The 21,312-nt window shown below is 43.8% G+C and overlaps 1 protein-coding gene across 3 annotated transcripts; it reads right to left on the bottom strand.

The window, feature by feature from the left end:
- Positions 1–80: 80 nt before the first annotated feature.
- MELTF (melanotransferrin) lies at positions 81–20,760 on the bottom strand. 3 transcript variants are annotated; one of them, XM_055723800.1, is made up of 16 exons: positions 20,499–20,760; positions 17,798–17,952; positions 14,480–14,579; positions 12,854–13,036; positions 12,319–12,475; positions 11,397–11,464; positions 10,480–10,667; positions 10,117–10,297; positions 8,440–8,591; positions 7,933–8,029; positions 6,869–7,066; positions 5,302–5,458; positions 2,585–2,652; positions 2,285–2,472; positions 1,291–1,489; positions 81–256 (listed from the first exon to the last, which is right to left on the bottom strand). In XM_055723800.1, the coding sequence occupies exons 1-16, from the start codon at positions 20,542–20,544 to the stop codon at positions 186–188; spliced, it is 2,208 nt and encodes a 735-aa protein (XP_055579775.1). In that variant the 5' UTR covers positions 20,545–20,760; the 3' UTR covers positions 81–185. The 3 variants fall into 3 exon arrangements, with proteins under 3 accessions (XP_055579775.1, XP_055579776.1, XP_005443708.1); XM_055723801.1 differs by having other exon boundaries at positions 81–748; positions 20,499–20,759; XM_005443651.4 differs by having other exon boundaries at positions 81–1,489.
- Between the last annotated feature and the right edge of the window lie 552 nt (positions 20,761–21,312).

The following is a 21,312-nucleotide window of genomic DNA, read 5'->3' on the forward strand; positions in this document are numbered from 1 at the left end:
CCGGGTAACCGGGGGCAAGCGTCCATCTCCCACAACAGGGAGAAAGGTATTTTAGCTGTCAGGCCAAAGTCTGCACAAACTGTCATTTTACTTCCCCTGTTTATTTGTTATTTTCACTTATTGACGTTATTGCTACCAGGTTTCAGCACTTCTTTGTAACGCCGGCTGGTCCTTTCATCCCAGGATCATGACGCGGTAGCTGCGGTCAGGAGGACACTGCCTGCCAGCAGCACGGCAACATTTGCTGTTATTGCAGCTATGGATAAAAATAAAAACTGAATGCTACAAGCCAGTAGATACAGAAACGATTAATCAGAAGTGAGCTGCTGTGTTTCACTAGCAGCAAACGCAAGCTTGATGCATGGGTACTCGTATAACCCCATGTGGGAGGAGGGCAGCCACAAGTTTCTTGATGGAGATTGTATCAAATTAAAGACCACGGGGCAGATGACATCTCTCCAGCAGTGACAGTACTGGCTGTGGAAAGTCAACAAGCTCAGTGGATGTGCACATTTGCCTTTGTTCTTTTCTCTGCCAACAGGTAGTTCCCTCCAAGTGTCTCCAGCCTTCTTTATCATCCGGTCACTTTGGAGATTCCCCGTTTTCTTCTGCTGGAAGGTGGAGGACCTTGCCCATGGCAAAAGCGTATTCTTGGACTGCAGACTGTCTCCCTCTGTCCACAGCCCGTCCATCCTCTGTGCACTTACCTCTTCTGGCAGCAAAGCTCAGAAGAAACCAGTTCCCCTAGCTAGAGTTGGATGGGATAAGCAGGGATGTAGGAGTCTGAACGTAACCAGCCAGGAGGCCAAAGAGGATTCACTAGACAAGATTTTTGATACTGCCTTCCAAGACACAGAAATTCTGCAAGTCAGAAACCCAGTATCCATCTAACAGCACCTGGGAATCCTCCAGCCCAGGGTGCTTCAACATCAGCAGTGATGGCAGAGAAGCTCCAGTTTTGGACTTATCTTGCAAACTATGCTGACACTGTATTGCTGGCTTCTGCCCCGAATTCCACCCCATCCACATGGGCAGGGGCAGCTTCCAGACCCACTCCACTCCCCTGACAAGTAGGTGCTGTTAGCACTTGCCTTGCAAAAAGGCAGGAAGAGGTATTCAAATATGAGCACAGCATGTTATCCAAATAGCAGCTGATCTGAAGAAAAGGTGGTAGGGCAGAGGTGGCCTGGAAGTTGCCATTTGGACCGTGCTAGTCCAAGCCTTGTGTCTGACATAAAATAAGAAGGGGAATGACAGCAGTCACGAGTAGGTATTGGCTTATCTTATTACCTGCCCCAGAGCACTCTGGTGTTTGCATCCCTTCAAGGGACGCAATATATTCACTCCCCAGCCATTCTGCATATGTCCTCCTCTCTTTTACTGGCATGATCTCAACAGCAGAATCCTTAAAGATTAAGTCTTTTCCTTGAAAAGCTGAAGAATCAAACATTTTGAATCCATTCCCATTGCTGCTCTTTCCAAAGTAGACCTGAAAAAAATGCAAAATTTTCAGTATTTTGCAAGATTGTGCCACATTCCTCTTGTACAACATTAAAGACTATAGGAACTGCTTTGTACATCAAAAGTGCATACACAATTGCAGACTCTTTCTTATACATTTGCTTTTAGACACTGCTAGAAACAGAATTCTGCAATTGGCAATTATAAAAATGGCATTTGTGGTTTTGGTTTCTTCAGTTATCAACTGGAAAAAGCTGTGTTTTTAAAACATTCTTCTGACTAACTACTGTTGTGTAATATAGGGTTTGGCTACACAGGAGTTCCAGGAATGACTGAAGCCTAGCATGGAGAAACTCAGTATGGCTTTTAAACCAGTTAACTTCAGTTCTGACAGGAACCTAGCTGTGGCAGCCAGGCATGGTCTGCCTAGATCGTTTACCATGTACATGGCTGCAGCATAAATAGACCCAGGAATGTTCTGTTGCATTCCTAAAAAAGGGAAAAGCATTAGCATGTACTCTGCTTCTGGTAGACTTCGAAGTCTTGCAGTTTGGAAAAACACCTTAAGCTCTAGGAAAACTACTACTGAAACCAGTGGCTGGGCAAAACGTTGAAATCCCTTGTGCATCAGAGTGGTTTTACTAGGAGAATTACATGGGTTGTATTGTACCTTCTCCATCCCACTCCAACAACAGGGCTCTGCACACCGCACATGCTGCCAGCCCATGATGCAGGGCTCATAATATGGCAGGAAGGTCCTGTTGTCTTTATCCTTGGTCTGTGTTAGACCGTATGTAACCCCACCCCAGAAGATTTTTAATACCTGGGCTTTGTCCAGTAGTCCATATAGAGCAAAAACACTGGTATCTGGGTGAACCATAATGGCCTGAGCTGGCACCTGAGCCAGGTGACACTCAGCAAACTGGGTGACTTCAGCACGGGCACCATTTGGACACAGTAACTGGAAATCACTGGACTTCAAGTTTTGGGCCCAACTATCAGTGTTTTTACCTGAAAAAAAAAAAAAAACCTGTTTGTTGTCACTTACTGAATGCTTTAGAGCAAAAAAGTTTCAACCCCCACCCCCCCGAATTATAATAAAGAGATACATAAAACCAAGTACCATCTGTGTTCTCAAACACTGTTGAATGCTTCACAAAGGCCACATCCCCGGAGTCCTGTGCCAGGCACCTTTAGGAAATGAGAGATAAAGATGTTTTGAACTGAATTTTTATGTGAACCACATTTTTTTCTTATAACAGAGAGGTTTATAATTAATTTTTTCTTACATACATTCCTGCAAACAAACGCGCTGGACCCTAAGTAAGTAAAAACAGAGTAATTAAGCATCTTGAAAGGAGAGAAAGCCAACATTTTTGCAAAGTATTAAAAAATATTCTGAATTTTTAAAGAGAGGAATATAGTAAAAATTTTGATTAAAAACAGTGTGAGAAACAACAGAAAAGGCCAATATTAGATGAGCAAAGAAACAGAAGATATATTAGGTGATATTCAGCGCAGTATTCCCCATCTGTCAAGTCACTTTCACTCCATTTTACAACATGCACAAAGTATATGTCATTAAGACTTTTTTGAATAAAATAATTTGGGTGCCTAACCCAAGAGTTCATCAGATTCTGCACACACGCATGTGTGCACACTCCTATATACCCTTTTTTTTTTTTTTCTCTTTCCTTTCCAAGTCAGAATGACCTTGGTGCTCAAACAGTGCTTTTACAGCCCTGTACACACTGCAGATACCCAGCTAATCTAACGGCAGTTTCTAAGGGCACTGTTCCAGAACTACATTCCATTTCCTCTAACTTTCTGAAGCAGCAGCAGCCCAACATGCTAAGGGCGCCTAAAATCTCCTCTTCTATAAGTGGTATCCCATTATAGAGAGTTTCAGGGTAAAGCTGCAGAACACCACACCGTTACCAGCATTTGCTACTTCCCATGTTAGATTGCATCGTGTGCTGGACAACACCCCAACAGGCATCACAGACTGTTAGGAGATGATTGCTGGGCCTGAAATACGAAGTCAGCAAATGGAAGACATGCACGGCACTTGCTTCAGACACCAATACACGAGTAAAATCAACCTCAAATCAGTGAGCTGGGTGAGCCAGCAAAAAGATCCAACTTTCCACGTATTTCGGCTAGTGTGTGCTGACAGAGGATCTGCGGGTAATAAGAGTTTAGTGGTGGTACCTTGTTGTTTATTCTACAAGTGCTTTCAAGAACCATTTTCTAGAACAAGATCGTTAAATCCACCAAGCGAAAAGATGTAAAGCTGTAACTGAGCATGGTTTATGTAGTGCACAATGTGAGGGGAAAATTACTACTGCTAACAGTTACCAAAAATATATGTATTTCAGTTGTACCTGGTTTAACATGAGCAGTTATAATCAGAGGTCTTATGATGTGCCTGACACTTGTCGGGCAGAGAACGAAGAACTCAGTAGGTGCTGTTCAGTGCATTCCCCATCAGAAAAGGCTGATCCCAACGGATTCTTCAGTACTCTGCAGAGTCCAATTTGCCCCAGGCAGTGGGATATACATAAACTGAATGACCTGTCATGCTTCTAGTCAGATTAGTCTGAAGATATCTAGAAGGAATCTGGAAATCTGAGGCTGAATTTTAAGCTCATGCCAGTCACCTTCTATAACTCATTCTGCTTTCAGAGAGGATCACCTGAGCATCACAGCCACACCTATCCCTCCCTTCTAAAGGATTGTGACTCTGCATTTTTGACCCAAATCCTAACCTTTTAAATACGTAAAACTTTCCACTCAATGAATTAAAACATATCTATTATATTAAAATGAAGTTTGGGCTGTATGGGCATTATAAAATGCACAACCTTAGAATGTGAGCAAGGCTCAGAGCCTGTAACAGCGCTTACTACTAATTTATTTGGTGCCTGGTAGCTAGCCCTGTTAATCTGTGAAGTACAGCAGAGGATCTGGAGTTTGCCTGCAAGGCACGCACCACAACAGAGTAGCTGGACACAACTAAATAGATTTGCAAAAATCAGTTATTGAAGTCCAGCACTTCGGTATTTACCAGGCAGCTGCTGTTGAAGTTTTTTCCCTGAAGGAAAAAACCTGCTTGCTGCCAGCTGTTACATGCACCACTACCTCCAGAGATGGCCAGGAAAAGGAAGTGTTTCTTCCATCTAAGAGTTTCACAGTCTTTGAGTATGGCCCTGTATGCAGATGTCCACTCTTCCTTTTTTTCCTTCTTCTTTTATACTATTTTCCCCCTGTACCTTTAACGCATCTTGTTTTGAAGAGGATCTGATATCTGAACGTTGGCCGTAGGTATTTGTGCTGTTCAGAAACTTACCTTCAAATACAGCCACCGATGAGTAAGGGTAGTGAAGATCCACTCCTGGCTCCCCATCACTTGCCTGCCATGGACTTAAAGCAGCCACATTCTGGCTACTATTTGCCTGCTTCCCTGCTAAAGCCTGACCATTCAGAGGGGCAGACTGTCTGTCACATTAGATTAAAGCAAGACTGGAGACTGATGACAATCCAACTTGGTCCTCACTAGGTGGGCGCCTATTGCTCTGTGAACAGACGTACAGATTTGGCTGTTGGTCACCTGGATGGCTGCAGGCCAGGACGCTGGCAAAAGGCTTTGCCATGACCTGATGTAATGCCTTAAGACATACCTGTATTGCTGAAGGCATCTGGGGACACGTCCCACTTAATTTATAGCACATGCTATCTAACTGTAGCAATAAACAGTTTTTGCTGACTGGGATGGAAAATTGTTCCTCCTTGCATTCTGACAAGCTGACAGACTAAATAACAATAATATGTATTAATTACCTGAAGGCTCCACTGTAGCTGTAATAACGTTCTTGGCTACTTGCACTGCATTTATTGTTTCCACTATCATCTCCAATACATAGTTGACAGAGTTTTGATGGGTAGTGGTCCTGCTTAGCTGAAGGCACACAGCTGGCAGAGAAAAACTCACTCACAGCTGGGGAAAGACAGACAAACCAGTATACAGAGTGAAAAGCTTGAGCGCTGTACAAGAAAGGTAGTTACGCTGTCATGAAGTTATAACCAATGCAGGTTCCAGTAGAACACTAGAAGCATGAGTTACAGCTGCCTTACTGGAATTCACAAACTACAACTTTTCAAACATTTTCAAAGCACTAATTAGCTGATTATTACTCTGTAATAAACCAAATAGCTTTCTGGCAGATAGGAAATAGACAAACCAAATTCAAATCTGGAGTCCTATGGTCATGGATCCTTTGCTCGTTGTGCTACGCTGCTCCATTATGAAATACAGTTTGAAAATAAATGCGATAGAATTCAGGACAGGGATACATCATTTACTCTGGCAGTCTGAGACACTGCAGGAGGCCAAGACTGCCATTGAGATGGATCTCGACAGGCTGGAGAAACAGGCTGACAGGAACCTCAAAGTTCAACAACAGCAAATGCAGGATCCTGCTTTTAGGATGGAGTAAGACCATGAAAGGCTGGGGGCTGGCAGGCTGAAAACCAGATCTGTAAAAAAAAAGGACCTGGGCATCCTGATGGACATCAAGTTGACCAAGAGTCAACAGTGTGCTTTTGTGCCAATGAAGGCCAATGGCGTACTGGGTCACGTTAGTGAAGCAGTCAGGGGAAGTGATGATTCTCCTCTGACATCTGTGCCAAGTTTTGAGCTCCCAGCAGTAGAAAGACATTGACATTCTAGAGCAAGTGCAGTGGAAGGAAAGTAGGATGCTCAGAGGGCTGGAGCATGACTCTGCACTTAGCGGGCTGAGAGCTGGGTTTGGTCAGCCTGGAGATAAGACAATTAACAATGTATCACTGTCTTCATTTACATAGCAGTTTCTTCCAGAAGACAGAAACAGATGCTTCTCAGAGACGGCAGAGCAAAAGGGTGAGAAGCAACAGACGGAAGCTACAAGAAGGAAAATTCTGATTAGACAGAGGAAAAAAATTCCTTTATACCAAGGATGGTCAAACACTGGGACAGGAGTCCCGAGAGACTGTGTATGATCTCCATCCTAAGAGTTACTCAGAACCTGCCTGGACATGGCCCTGGACAATCTGATTTACCTGGACCTGCTTTGAGCAAATGGTTGGACTTGGTGACCTCCGAAGGTTGCTTCCAACCTAAATTAGCTAATGATTTTATGATAAAGAAAAAGAATACTTTTGTGTTAGATGTAACATCCTCAGTATGACCCCTCCATTGTTGTACTCTGGTGGCAAACTTAAAATTTCAAATCATTACATTAAAAACAAAACACCCCTTCACAAACAGATAAGCTTAATATAGAGCTATGAAATACCAAAATTACTTTCCTAATGAAAGTTCATCATTAGACTGTTACCGTATTTTTGATATGCAGTACTGTTGTCTCACCTTGAGGAATATCACTACAGGCTCTGGTCTTAATAATGCCCCTCTTAATTAGAATACCAATGGGGATATTCCATCCAGCATTTCTCCCCAGTCCTGTGTGGCAGGACTTCTTTCCTTTCAGGTCATTGATGGTGAATGCATTGGACAGATTTCGCTTCACTAATGCCACAGCATAGTATGCATTGCTGTTGTCATCAGCTTGCAGGAAAAAAACAAAACAAAACAAAACAACCCACGTTACAGCTTCCCTTAAGCGTTCCCACTACTTAATGATCACCTACAGATCTGTTACACTTATCTGGTGCCAACTTCAGTTGCACCAACAATCGGCTAGTCAGGAAATACGAACGTACACATAGTTACTCTTCACTTCTACTACTTCACAATGTTGCATTCACTTACAGCCTGTATATCGGTACCACTATGCACCTGAACTGAATAATCTAGAGACAAACATGAAAGTGTTCTTGTTAACACCAGCTCTTATAAATACATCCCTCTGAAAAACAACATTTGGATCATTAGTTACTTAGCAAAACTTCTTTAAGAAGTTATTTTTATGTGAAAACCTCAAACTTGTATTAAAATTTCCATTAGTTTTGCAGCATATTGAAATTCTGCCTTAGCACAGTGGACAATTCTTCTTTTCATCCATGACTCCGAAGCAGCCACAATGACAGGAATAATTTGTTTCTAACTAGAATCTACTGTGTAATTTCTGTATTTTTACTTCTGTTAAAAATACTTTGATTTTGTGAATACTTATTTTTTCCATAATAATATTTTTTTTCCAGAATTGAAAAGACAAATAAAGAGGTACAAGACTCAGAACTACCAGAGACTCAACCTGGTCCTGCAGCAGAACAGATAGAAGTTGCCACAAACTCACCGTAGGAGCCTGTCCCATACTTATTCCCTCCTGTATCCATGATGTGAGGATAATAATTCACATTTCCTTTGGAAACAGCTTTCCCAGCAGGGCTAGGGAACAGACGCTGTGCTTTTAGAGCTTTTCTCAAATAACATGGAAAAATAAGGTCCATATTTATGTTTCCTGACCTTACCAGAGTAACCTTCTCCAGCAGCTGGTACAAGGCCATATGTCTTCCCAGCTGTATAAATATCAGCTCCACCCAGAACTACAGCATCACTTTCCTTTTTCTGAAAAATAAAAATTAGGATTTTTAGGGGAAAAAACCAACAGATACCTTCACTGCTACAATGATGACACCTCTAGCATCACACCTGTTGCACATCAAATGGCAAGCCTGACAGCACAAGAACAATGTACTGCTAAAGACAACCCCCAAAACCTGCACAAAGCATCATCAGTGAAATGGGGACAGAAGATTTCGCATATACAGGCTTGAGCTAGATGGGCAACAATGCCCTCATCACAACTGAAGGTCATCAGGGCTCAGGCCCATCCATACCATATGAGCTATAGACCACCTCCTTGAAATCCAGTATTCCTACCGGTCACGTAAGTGTCCGTATCTCTGATCCTGCCTACTCCGCAGAGAGCAGCTTGTGCTAATTTGCTTAATTACACAAGGATTGTAGCAGCCTACCTGGATCAGCTCCATGCACTGCTCCTTTGTCTTGGCTGAAACACACTGAATTGCTGGTTTCAAATTCTTTTCCCTAAAGGCAGTGGCCATTTCACCACATTTCCAAATCTCCTCAGTGGATACAACACACCAGTTCAGGCTTTCTGGCAATGCTGCAGAAAATTGGAAAGCAAATACTACAGCTCACTTTTGTTGTAACAGACAGTGAGGGACACACGTTGCCCACTGTCACATATGTGCCACACGTTATTAGAAATGTTTGCGTCTGTGTTTCTATCCATCTCTCCATCTCAGATTTATACCCGATTAGGAACCACAGAGCTCTCCAGATTAGTGGTATGTCCACACTCCAAACTATCCACAGCAAAGGAGATCCTCCCATGATTGCTGACCATTAAGCGCAGGCATAAGGTGTTAGTTGAGTGCAGCAAAAACCCACCCTGAACACGTTTCCTCATCCCTGGCAGGCACTGAGAAACGCCCAGATGAGACAAGTCCAGGAGGTGAGGGGCTCTGCAACAGCACAGAGCGTGTCTGGGAGCCCAGTTGCAAAGATTATTAATTCTTAAGGTAGGAATTCTTACAAGCTGTGTTTCTGACTTGGCCAGAATGCACATCAAGTTAATTTTTACAGTCTTCTGATAGCACAAAAGATCATAACACTTCAATAAGGAGCAACTGAGGGTTTCTTCAGCTTCTGGAGGAAATTCTCTGCTAGGAACACATTCATCCATTCTTTATAGACTCCCTGAGGATTTACACAGTAAGACATTACTATTTCCTCTTGTTAGCAGGTAAGAAATGGAGCACCAGGTAGCAGTAGCAGCTTAGCAGATTACTGTTTCTCACATACCAGAAAGAGTAGGAAATGCCTGCATCTTTGTCCTGGTTTCAGCTGGGACAGAGTTAATTTTCTTCCTAGTAGCTGGTACAGTGCTGTGGGTTTGGGTTTAGTGTGGGATCAGAGTTGATAACTGATGGTTTAGCTGTTGCTAAGTAGGGCTTACTCGAAGTCAAGGACTTTCCAGTTTCCCATGCTCTGCCAACAAGGAAGGTGCACAAGAAGCCGGGAGGGAGCAGAGCCAGGACAGCTGACCTGAACTAGCCAGAGGGATATTCCATACCATAGAACGTTATGCTCAGTATATAAACTGGGGAGAGCTGGCCAGGAGGGGCTGATTGCTGCTGAGATACTGGCTGGGCATCAGTCAGCAGGTGAGCAATTGTACTGTGCATCATTTGTCTGTCTTGGGTTTTATTTCTCTCTCTGTTGTCTCCCTTTTCACTGCTATTATGATGATATTTTATTTTATTTCAATTATTAAACTGTTCTTATCTCAGCCCAGGGGTTTTACCTTTTTCCCGGGGATGGCAGGGTGGGGTGGGTGTGTGGGCAAGCAGCTGCATGGTACTTAGTTGTCCGCTGGGGTTAAACCACAATGATCTCTTAACACAAAGAGCCAATTTGCACAGGAAAGTATTCTGCAATGTGATACTGTTTCTAGGTCAAAAAGTGATTTCTAAGTCAAAAAGTGACCTTTCTCCATGCTCAAAGATTAGACTGGCACCTTGCCATAACCCTCCAAGAGTCAGAACAAAACAAAACGGAATAAAGGTGGCCTCTGTTACCAGCTGTCTTGGTTCTTGGTTATGAATAGGAATCTAAAGGCAACTTACTGTTGGGGTTGCAGCTCAGAGCTTGCATGGCATGAAGATACTCATCACCTAGCCATGCCCGGTAATTCTGAGCTGTGATTGCAACGAGCTCTGTGGTGGAGTCTCTGAACAGAAGGTTCTGGGCACGGTAGGCTGCAGAGTCAAACATCTGAAACTTGGTGCCTACCTCATTAAATCTTTGCTGTAATGTTAAACAAAGGAAAAAAATCACCTGTCACACCTCCTGCTGCCTGGGATGTGTGACATCCCATACCCCTTCAAACCCCACAGAGCTGAAGATGCCCAGATAACCTGTCTTCACAATTCAGCTAGATGGTGGGAGAGCCCCCTCTAAAATGCAACACTGAAAAAATGGTGCCCTACTTGTCCCTGGTTCAGGAGGTGGAAGACAACCGTTCCGTCTGTATCAGGCCGCACAACCACGGCACGAGCGGGAATTCGGGCCAGGTGGCAGGTTCTCCACTGCATCACGTCAGCTGTGTTGCCGTTGCGGCACAGAAGCTCAAAGTCCTGGGAGCGAAGCCACTGAGCCCATGAAGAAAGACTTCTTCCTGAAATCAGACAGAACATGCTTATGGAACAGAGATCAGGTGGGGCTGGGGCTTCTGGGTCCATGTCTGCTCTAAGCATCGCATGCAGAGCAGAACACACATCTCCTGAGCATCTCTGAACTGTTGTTCTTGACTGCCCAATATATCCCATGCATCTACATGGTCCTTTAGTCTGGTATCTCTGATAAGACAAACGGCTTAACACTTGTGACACTGCACTGAACTGTACAGGGGTCTGCAGCAGTATCAAGAGCACCCCTAAGTCTAGGATGACATGCAACATTTTTGGGGTTTTTTTCCCTGTAAATGATGGTCAGACAGGCCCATGATATTAATGTTAGGCTCAAGGTAGATTTCACAAAGTGCCAGATAGGGCAGGTCACATCTTGTTGACTTGCTGCTAGTCTCTACTGAAATCCCTGGGTAGGCAGCAGCAATGTAACAGCCCAGGTTTGTATAAAATGAATAGTTTAGCGCTGTTCAAGCTCCTTAAAATTCCACTCCTAACATTTTCTGAAACTATCGAGCATTAAAAAAAAAAAAAAATCACCACACGGACTGCTCTATCTCCTGGTACATACATCTGTGGGTACATCTGTTTTCACTATTGGAACATTTTTTGCCGATTCCTCGATTCACACTAAATCACTTAACATCACACTGTCATTACAGACACCGTACTTCAGACCTTGCAGCTCTGACTACTCAACAAACTTCTGGATTACTCACCGTCTGTGTTTTCAGGCACTGTGCTGTGCTTCACGAAAGCGACTTGTCCTGCTCCTTCAGCCAGACACCTAATAAACGTGAATCCAACCACAAAGATGCATTACAAAGCACAGCTCCCTGCACTGGGCACTGCTGGCTGACAGCCAGGGGGCTTCATGCTACATCCCCTCAGCCAGGGACGCTGACCTATTTCCTTGTGCTGAGAGTTTTGCTCAAGGCAGAGACGAGTGGCTGTTGGAGCATGAATTAAAACTATCACTGTCATTTGGTGAACATCGACAACATGTTCAATGCTGCCTGGACAAACACCACGACCTTTTTCCAGGAGAGTTCTCAGTCTAAGGCAGTCACATAATCCTTTGGGGAATACAGAGAGAGGAGGCATCTGTCTCACACAAGCGAATTCTGCCCTTGCTTGGTTAGTGCTGTTACTCAGGGACTGGGCGCTGCCACGCAGCACACAGGCAGGAGGAAGGAAAATAAGGAAAAGATTGGCATGCAAAAACAGAGGGCAGAGGAACTCACTAATTCAGTGCAATGGAGGTGGGATGACTGAAATTACTGAGCAGGGTGGCAATTCAGCTCTCAGACTCCAAGGGTCATCAGGTTTTACTGGGAAAGATACAGCCTGCTAAAACAAATACCCAGACTCGTGTCAACAGCTGCCGCACAAAGCAAACAGCAATGGGATTTCCCTACCCAGAGTAAGTGCTAAATACCCATTTGGTTTTAATACTTCGGTATTAATGCCTGAAATACTGGGTTTAGAAGCACGGTCGTCCTAAAACAACAGCAAATTTTCCAACAGCATCAGCTGGAAGCTCTCTGGCTTCAGTTTCCTGTCGGTTCAGTTTCCAGGCCTGGGCATGATGCTATGGATAAAGCACAGCAATAAATAAAAACCAACAAAGATGATTTTTACCTGAAAGCCCCACTGTAGCCATAGTATCGTTCTTGGGAATTTTGTTCACATTTGTTCTGCCCAGCCAAATCCCCTTTGCAGAGCTGACAGAGGGATTTGGGATACTTCATGCCATTTGCTCCAGGAATACAGCTTGCATTGAAATAGTCGCTTACAGCTAAATGTGAAATTAGAATGAGAAATTTTTAGCAACTAACAAACAAGATTCTACAATCTCTTACAGCTAAATGTGAAATTAGAATGAGAAATTTTTAGCAACTAATAAACAAGATTCTACAATCTCATTTTAACACATCTACACAGTACATCCCTAAAACCATTTAGAAGGGATAAGTCATTTTGTTCTTAAAAGATGGGTTTCAAGTTTTTAAAAACCCCAACTCTGCAGGCTTCATCAGACCTAAGTTCGGTCCATTCCATCTTACAAAGAGCATCAAAGCCAAGGAACAAGACAGCAGCCAGGACCACACATTTCTGCCACACACAAGGTCCCAAGACCTTATGGAAAGGCGTCGCGGCAGAACAGATCTCTCACCTTTTGGAAGGTCACATCCCATCGCTGCCAGTCGTCCACTGTCAATTAGATAACCCACTGGCACATCCCAGCCTGCAGTTCTATTGATGCCTGTGTGACATGAACTGACTCCCTTCAAGCTGTTGATGGTGATGTTGGAATTCTTCCTCACCACTGCCACGGCATAATAGGAAGTTCCAATCTCTGCAGCGTAGGAAGAGAGAGAAGCAGCAAGGTAGCCTCGCAGCAGCATTGCAGGGAGATACACTGATCTGCAGCCTCTTGTGGCTCCCTACCCACAGAGAAGTCACGCTGTTCGCATCATCAGTGAGAACCTGCTGACTGTGAATGTTCTCCATTACCTTTTCAGTGGGAGAAGCCTTATTCAAAGGCCACAGGCAACCTGCTCCAACTTTGAAGGTAATTGTGCTTTGAAAGGGAGGTGGGATCAAAAGACATCCCAGGAGTTCTTCCCAAGAAAAAAAATTTCTTCTAACATTTCAAATATATTTGGATTGAATTTAAACTGATATAATAGTAAAAAAAATATTCTCCAGTTGTCTACTAATTTGATGTTAATTTGGACACAGTACAGCAAGTTGATGTCACTGGAGCATCACAGATGATTTCATTCTCTTTGGTTTACCATTTGATATAACTCAGTCAAGAGTTTAGAGTCTGAAGTGTGACCATAAGGTCATTCAATCTGACTTACTTTAGATCAGAAATGACTAAATTTCACTCACTTTTCTCTGATTTAAGCTCATAACCTGACTAATGGAGACAGGCAGTCTCTGGCTCATGAGGCCCACTTGGTTTTGAGAAGCTGAAGTACAGGTCCCTCACCAGGGTCATGATGTGGTTAACGGTGGTGGAGTGGGCTGCTACAGATGGTCCAAGTCCCTGTGGACTGAGCCCAGCAGGTACCTCTGAGGACACCTTGGCCAGATCACACTAAGCCCCAGTTGCAAACCAAATCCAGCTCCATCTCACAACAGCGTGGTGGGACACCCCTGCCTGCAGACTGCTTCCAGAGCTGTTCCTTCTTTGGGTCTCTGAAAGTTAGGGGGGACATCTTCCAGCTCTGACCTACACAAACGTGATACTGAGCCCTTTGGATGACAAGTCACCACTGGATTTATTGCCTCTGTCTTGAAAGAAACTCAAAGCTTAGGGACACCCAGGTAAGGAGCGGAATCTATCACCTCCTTTCTTCCAGCAGGTAATCATAAGCACTATTAAAAGGACAACTAATTATTCTAATTGATGGGATTGAGAGATAAACCTAACAACTATATATGCTTTGCAATTTGTTAATATATCTGCAAAGTATGGAATAGAGAAGGCAATAAGCAACGAGAGAGTAAAAAACAAAACAAAAAAACACCAAACAAAAAACCAACTCAACACACACATGACAGGAACAGCTATTTTGACCCAAGTTTTTCAGGACAGACTCTGCCCTAGACTTGCATCTCCTGTTCCCCCCACATTCTGTTACAGGCAGGAACATCCAAGAGGGAACCTGACCATTACTTACTGTTAAGAGTTTTCAAGAGGACCACCCCAAAATAAAATGGACACGGTAAAAATGCACAAGAGAAAGCTTGTATTAAGTAATCTAAAAGTTATTTAGTCAGAATATACCTTGATCATATACTTCCCCAACCACAGGTTTCAGACCATGCTCCTTTCCAGCCTGGTAAATCAAACGGCCATCCAGTGTCACCGCATCTGCCAAACCATCCTGTGCAGGCAGAAGGGCAGAATACACGCTGAAGCTTAATTATCACTATTTCTCAACAGCCAGAGGCAGAGTACCCATGAATTTAGGAGAAGAGGCCCCTTAATCTGCATTTGTGAGTCATCTTTTCTTAAAAAAGTTTTTAAGGCCACCCAAATTTCTGAAGAACAATCACCAAGAGGAATTCTAGAACTTCAAAACCACCTTCCTTCGGAAACAATGCAGAAACCAGCCCTGGACCATGATGGCCTCACTAGTCTTCGTGGTCCATGGATCCTGCAGCTCTGTGATGAGTCTTAAAGTGCATCAATTTGGAATTTCAAATTGCTATAGCTAGTGCCCCAAATCTTGAAGATTTAAATAAAATATATTTTTGAGGTCACAGACAGATGGTTTGACGTTATGTCTTCTGGGGCTGCAGAATCTGAATGCCAAAGCGTACTCAAAAGCAACCTTGAGGCATACTGGCTTGTACCTCAGCAGACAAACAGCCAAACGTTTGGGGCGAGGGGGAGCAGGTGGCAGTGCATCTCAACGAAGGAGGAAAGCACCTAAAAAGACTGTCCAAAGCAGGGGAATACAAATATGGGGCATCCACTTCTGGGAAGGTGTCCAACACCACCAGATCTTTTCAGCTGACTAACAGCAAGCTGGCTGGAATCCTGTTGCTCTGGATAGCACAGGACAGGGCTTCCCACAGCAGCAGGGACTAGAGAACCGCTACGCAGCACCTCGGATCAGCTGAACCGGGCTCTCACTGTGTACTGAGCCTAGCGCAAGCCAGGAAAGGGCATCTCGCTCAGAGACAAGATACTGCTGAGAAAATAATCAGCAGCTTGACATTTTATATTTCTAAGCTGATTCCAAGATTCTTATCAGTTTCTTAACCGCTGGTTTGGCACTGGAGGGGGTGATTCAGTTTACCAATCCCTTGGCAGTTTGCTGAGCATGGCTGGGGCAGGGCTAGGACTATGCCCTAATTTCCCACAGGCTGAGCCACGTGAAAAATCTGAACATTTTTTAAGGGACCATGTGTGAGCACAGGTAATACATTGATGTTGACACCTAAATCAGATTTGAAGTTGCCACATCATTCGAAGCACTTTACTTAGTTGGCGCAATGGAAAAAAAAGTCGATATCCATTAATTAGCTGAAAAAATAAATGCCTTGAGAGTTGCTTCTCATGAATAATAACAGAATCTCATGAATAATAACAGAACAAGACACAAAAATGCCTACCGTTGTACTTCAATTGAAGTAGTTTACAGGCTGCAGACCCCTCCTTTAAATGCATACAACAGTGTGGGTATTGGGGTTTTTTGTTGCAAGCATTTCCAGTACATTTAGCAGAAGCATGGCATTATTCCACACATGATTTTTTTGTAAGTGTATCTGTGATGGTAATACCATGTTAATTATTTTCAGAGGGACTTAATTCCTGTGTGTCACCACGTTTGAGAATTACCTAAAGAAGTGTTTACAGACCGGCTGATAGCTCAGGCCACATTAAATATTGTCAGGTTCCCCAGCTTAATATTTAGACATTTCTCAATTTTTAAACACCTTCAAAGAAGAAGTTATTTTGCTTTATCCATGTGCTAACACGTTCACAGGACTAAGTCCAAGTTACGTGGCGTTATCTCTGCCCCCTCGGCCACTGCGTCCCGCTCCCTTTTTGGCCTCAGAGAGCAGAGTTCGGTGCGGATGCAGAGTCAGGCGTTCCACGCAGTCCCAGGCAGAGGAGGCCAGCCTAACACCGAGTAGATTATTAGCACAAGAAAAAGAGAGGTCTCAAGGACAGAGCCTCATCCGGAGCCTTGCAACGAAGACTCATTTGTATCAGAAAGCTACTTACGCTATCCACCTGCAGGTTCCCGAGTGCAGCTGACCAAGTTCGACAGGAATCCAAGGTTCCAGATAAGTGCCTGCTGCCCGCAGGGGCGTACACACGCAGTTCTGCGCGCACTGCATTTCAGAAGCGGACACTCATCAGCCCTTTTAATAACCTGCTCTGCAGGCTCCTCTGTGGAACGCAGCAGTCAGCCAAGCAGTTGTAGGAAAAGCTGGCATTAGAAAGTATTTTCTGTCTCATCCTGAGGCAAGATCCACCTTTGTTTCAATACCTGCTCCTAACATTCCTCAGTACAGTCTTGATTCCCTTGCTCAAGAACAGTACTTATCAAGGGGCAATGAGGTGGGTTTAGTAGTCGGACAACCCTTCTGCTTCTGTTGACAAAAAAAATTACAAGATACGAACTTCTGAAATTTGTTCCTTTTTTCTGGCCACACAAGCCCCTGCCTCGTCTCCCTGCAAACTGCTCTGCCGGGCCCTGTGTCCTGGCTCTGAACCTCTTGTCCTTGACAAGCTGCACCTCCCACACAAAACCCTGATTTTTGAGCACGTCTACATAGGATACGCACAGAATATTTTTCTTAACACAGCAGAAGTCTTCCCTTTCACTCACACTCTGCCAGTGAAGACGACCATGACCACCTACCTCCGCATTCCCTCCAGTATCGACTTGTTGCCTCCTAAGGAGGGAATTATTTTCCACACAGCATTTTGCAAAGCCACATGTTTACAGCCTGTAAAACCCTCCCCAGAGCCGTGCTTCTTTTGGAAGCTCAGCACGCTCAGGACAGCTGAACTGCTACGGCTGGGTTTGCGTGCCCTTTGCTCACTACTTGCTGCTTTGTGTCTCTCTTGTACTCTGGTATTGGGAGATTTAATTTGGCTTTACACTGATCTCATCTGTATATACAGCAATTTCCATGGTGGGACCCTGAAACGGGAGTTTGATCCAGAGTTTATTGAAATACAATCTACTTATAGGCTCAGCAGCACAGCTTTAACTACTGTCTGCATCTTATAGCTCCATCCCTTCTTAAATATCTGCTAAATAAATCTGACAGTTCCCAACTCAAAGATTAGCATTTGGGAGGAAATATTTAAGACCTTTGCTGTGTTCCTAATAACTGGCCATATGTGACTAGCTGAACGGACAACACAGGGCCATTCTGACATTCAGGTTCACATGTATAATTTTATATCTTTAAAAAAAATAAAATACATATGCTTTTGTTTTTCAGAGACACGCATGCAGGGAAGCACATGGTCAGCTGCCCGGATCATCAGATACTGATGGCAGAGCTGTGCACATCACCACTGGATTATTATTTGGCACATGGGGCAATTAAATCGACAACACTGCTCACTCACCTTGATCATCTGGGTGCAGTTGGCAGCTGACCCCCCTGCTGTGCACTCCAGACGGGGAAGGATGCCAGCCCCACCAAAGGCCTTACTCATGTCATTACACTTGGAAAGTTCTTGCTCAGAGACGGTGCACCACCGGATACGTTCCAGGCTGAGTGCTGCAAACACCAAGAGAAAGTATTCTAAAACACATCAGTGCCTTTGTAACAGAGCTTACCATTTAAAGGTTCCCAAAGAGCCAATCTTTCATTCCATTCCTCCTCCCAAACCAGAAAGAAATCAGGGCTCTTTCAACACTGAATCCTTAGAGACTGCTCCTACTTTCGTTTAGATTAACATGAATACTGAAGTCGTCTGGACTGGAAACCGGACAGGCTCAGCTCAGATACCGAAATGCGATGGCATTTGTTTCTGACATAAGGAACACGGGTACCGTGGAATAGGTCAGGCGTACAGACTGTTCTTAAAACCCTGCAGAATACATCATCCTTTTCTCAAGTCCAAAGCATTTAAAATTATTATTTAAAATGACACGCTACAAAACCAAAGGCACTGTCCAAAGACAACTCTGTCTCAAGCATTGCCAGATAGTACCTGGAGTCCTGCCCCAGCCCTTTCTGGTCTGAAGAAAAAAAAAAGCAATCTTAGGTGCTCAAAAGCCTTGCCACTAGGCTTGGTACAAAAAAATAGGAAAATAAACTCGTCCCTTCAAAACACTCTTTCGTAAGAGGCTGTTTTTCCACAGTGACTAAAAGGGGAGGGCAACTCCATGAATGAAAAGACTCAGGTTTAGTAGTGGAGATCCCATCAATCAGTGGAGGAGGGTGTCTTTCCACGGGCCCAAACACCACCCTTCCAAAGTGCCAAAGCTACACACACTTTGTTGCTTCTGTAAGGACATGTCACCATGTGGAAATGGTGCAGCTGTACATAAAATACATATGCAAGTATGGTTTATGCTCATAAACAAGCACAGATCATTTTTGTAAGCACACTCCATTGCTTTTCTACAACGTCAATTTTTAAGTTGGAGTCTGCCGTTAAATCATTTCTCATGGTGATCTAAAAACTCTAACTGGCCCTCTCCTTCCCCACCACTGTCACGCAGTTGATACCATATCCAACTTCACAAGCTAAAATCCCTCCACTAGTGCTCAGCAGTAGCCACACACAATTTTTGACTCAGCGGCTGTAGACTAAACAAGGTTGTTGATGCCATAAAGCTTGTTTTGCAGCCGATACTGAAGCAGAGGGTTTGGCTTGCGGTTCCAGGGCAGCTCAGAGCCAACGCCACTGCTGTGAACAAACACAAAGTCAGACTTGGAAAGCTCAGAGGAAGTTTTCATGGGAGCAAGTGCTAGTAGAGGGAGAAACAACCGCCCATCTCTGAGATGCAGGAATTCTGAGAACCAAGATGGTTAGAAGAAAGGCACAACAGGGTCGTAAGACGGCACCTCACAGAAACTTAACGTCTACCTTATCTACCTGGGCGAGTTCTTCACCATTACTTTCTTGGGGCAGGAAGAAGCAGCTAGGTTTTCATTGATAAAGGCTTTTATTTCTCCTAAACACAAGCATATAGAAATTAAGACTCAGCATTTCAGTATGTATGTGCCATTCTTCAGCCTCAGCATTTTTGTGTTACGATATAAACACACAGGAGATAATGCATGAATTGTATGAAGAAATCATTAGCCATATACACCTGAAACACGAAACAAAGCTCATCTGGCTCCATACAGCCAAAAGAGTGAAACAGCATGAATCTGTTGCTTTTATCCTCACTCATGTAAGAGGTAATTAATTTGCCCCCTTCCAAACTGCTGATCACTTGGTTGTTCCAGGAAAGCCAGATCCTGGGCAACCGCCTTCCTTGCAAGTTAACCCATTTGAAGCGGGCTTGAGCACAAACCAGATCTGCAGTGAGCCTCTCTTTCCGTTGCCAACTAAGTCTATCTTAAAACAGCAGGTGAGTTTCCAAATCCATGCTTATTCAGAATGTTGGCCCTCCTGTGTATCTGTAGACATACATAAAGCACGAAGTGGCAGGAGCTGGCAACTTGCATTTATTTGACATAACACTCAAGGTCCTAAAGACACACGTAACTATCACTGGCAAACTTCCAATTAACTCCTTTGCTGAAAGTAACACTATTACATTGTGTAACATCAAATGGCCATTAATACAGCTATTAATACACTATCAAGAGCTTTCAACAGAAACAACAGTTAAAAAAAACCCCAAAAACAAACTAAGATCCATTCCCTTTTGATGAACTGCAGAGTGCTTCAGAAACAGCATCTACATCTCCACCGAAATTAAAAGCATTCGTCATTAGAATTCAGGAATTACAGAAAGCCAACATGTCACACAGAGCATGGTAAAAAGAATAAGGCAATTACTTCTATTTTTACAAAGTAAGTATCGTAGAACTGTTCACACTTGTGAGAAATAGACACCATCGAACCAAAAGAAACTGATTCGGGTGCTGAGGAAATACGTTTGACACCAATGAGTCAAGACGTACATGGTGTTCAATACAGGTTTTTCTACTCCTTTTGTAATTTTTTCCTATTCTTCTATTTCTTTTCCTGGCCATATGAGATTGGTTCTGAAATGGTTCTAGTTGCCCTCTGCTCTCACATCATAGAAGTCAACCACAAGTACACCATGCCACAGCAGAAGTTTTTGGAAGGCACTTACCAGCATGAAAGAAAAGAAGATAGAAGACATTTCTAGAGCTCTTCATGATGAAAATGTTGGGATTTGTGCTTTTTCCAGCCTTCAGAATCCCCAGAGATCAAGGTTTCTGCAAGTGTGTTCTCCCCAGCCTGCTCTTCGGTGAAAACTGGCAGCATTCAATTGCAGGTGCACTTTGTTCAACAATTTATCTTACCTACCTTGGCACACATCAGCTCATAATGACTACAGGGGGAAAAAAGCCTACCTCTTCACACCGCCTCTACACTTGCAAAAAAAATGAGACCAGGACATTGCAAAATATCTGAGGCACCAATGAGGTTGCTGCTGCTTTGGCACCACCTATATACTCAGATAAACAGCTGCACCCCGGCTCACAGGGGTAAGGCAGGGCTGTGTAAAGAAACCCTCACTTTGAGTTCTGTGTATTCCCTACGTGTTAAGGCTAAGGAAGCAAAAGTAGCTTCAGGCTAAGCACTTTATCTGACAGAGCCGACGGTCACTTCTTTTTGCCACATCCTCAGCATCATCGTGAATTTCATAAAGCCCTAACACGAAACCCAGGCTTTTACACAGTGAAGCCTGTACGCTCTACCAGTGGTACAGTGTGTGCCAAGCGCACATCTCCTGAAATTTAATAGCAAACGCTATGAAATAGCTGAAGTAGGTTCAATTTTTTAAGCGTTTTAGAGAAGGTCCAGGAAGGCTTCTCTCTCCCAGAAAGAGTAAAAACTCTGTTAAACGCTGCTGTGACTTTTAGAGTAGCTTTCACAGAGCAACACTCATTTGTGCTGCCCTTCTCTTTGTTTCTCATTAG

The sequence above is a fragment of the Falco cherrug genome, chromosome 11 (genome assembly GCF_023634085.1).
Source record: "Falco cherrug isolate bFalChe1 chromosome 11, bFalChe1.pri, whole genome shotgun sequence".
NCBI classification, from domain to species: Eukaryota; Metazoa; Chordata; class Aves; order Falconiformes; family Falconidae; genus Falco; species Falco cherrug.

Bases quoted from the DNA above. Each gene is read 5' to 3' on its own strand.
- MELTF (XM_005443651.4), bottom strand. From the start codon at position 20,544: ATGAAGAGCTCTAGAAATGTCTTCTATCTTCTTTTCTTTCATGCTG. The intron at 2,653-5,301 runs GTAATTAATACA...CATTTCCTAAAG, and splicing joins AGCTACAGTGGAGCCTTCAG to GTGCCTGGCACAGGACTCCG. The intron at 2,473-2,584 runs GTACTTGGTTTT...TTTTTTTTTCAG, and splicing joins AGTGTTTGAGAACACAGATG to GTAAAAACACTGATAGTTGG.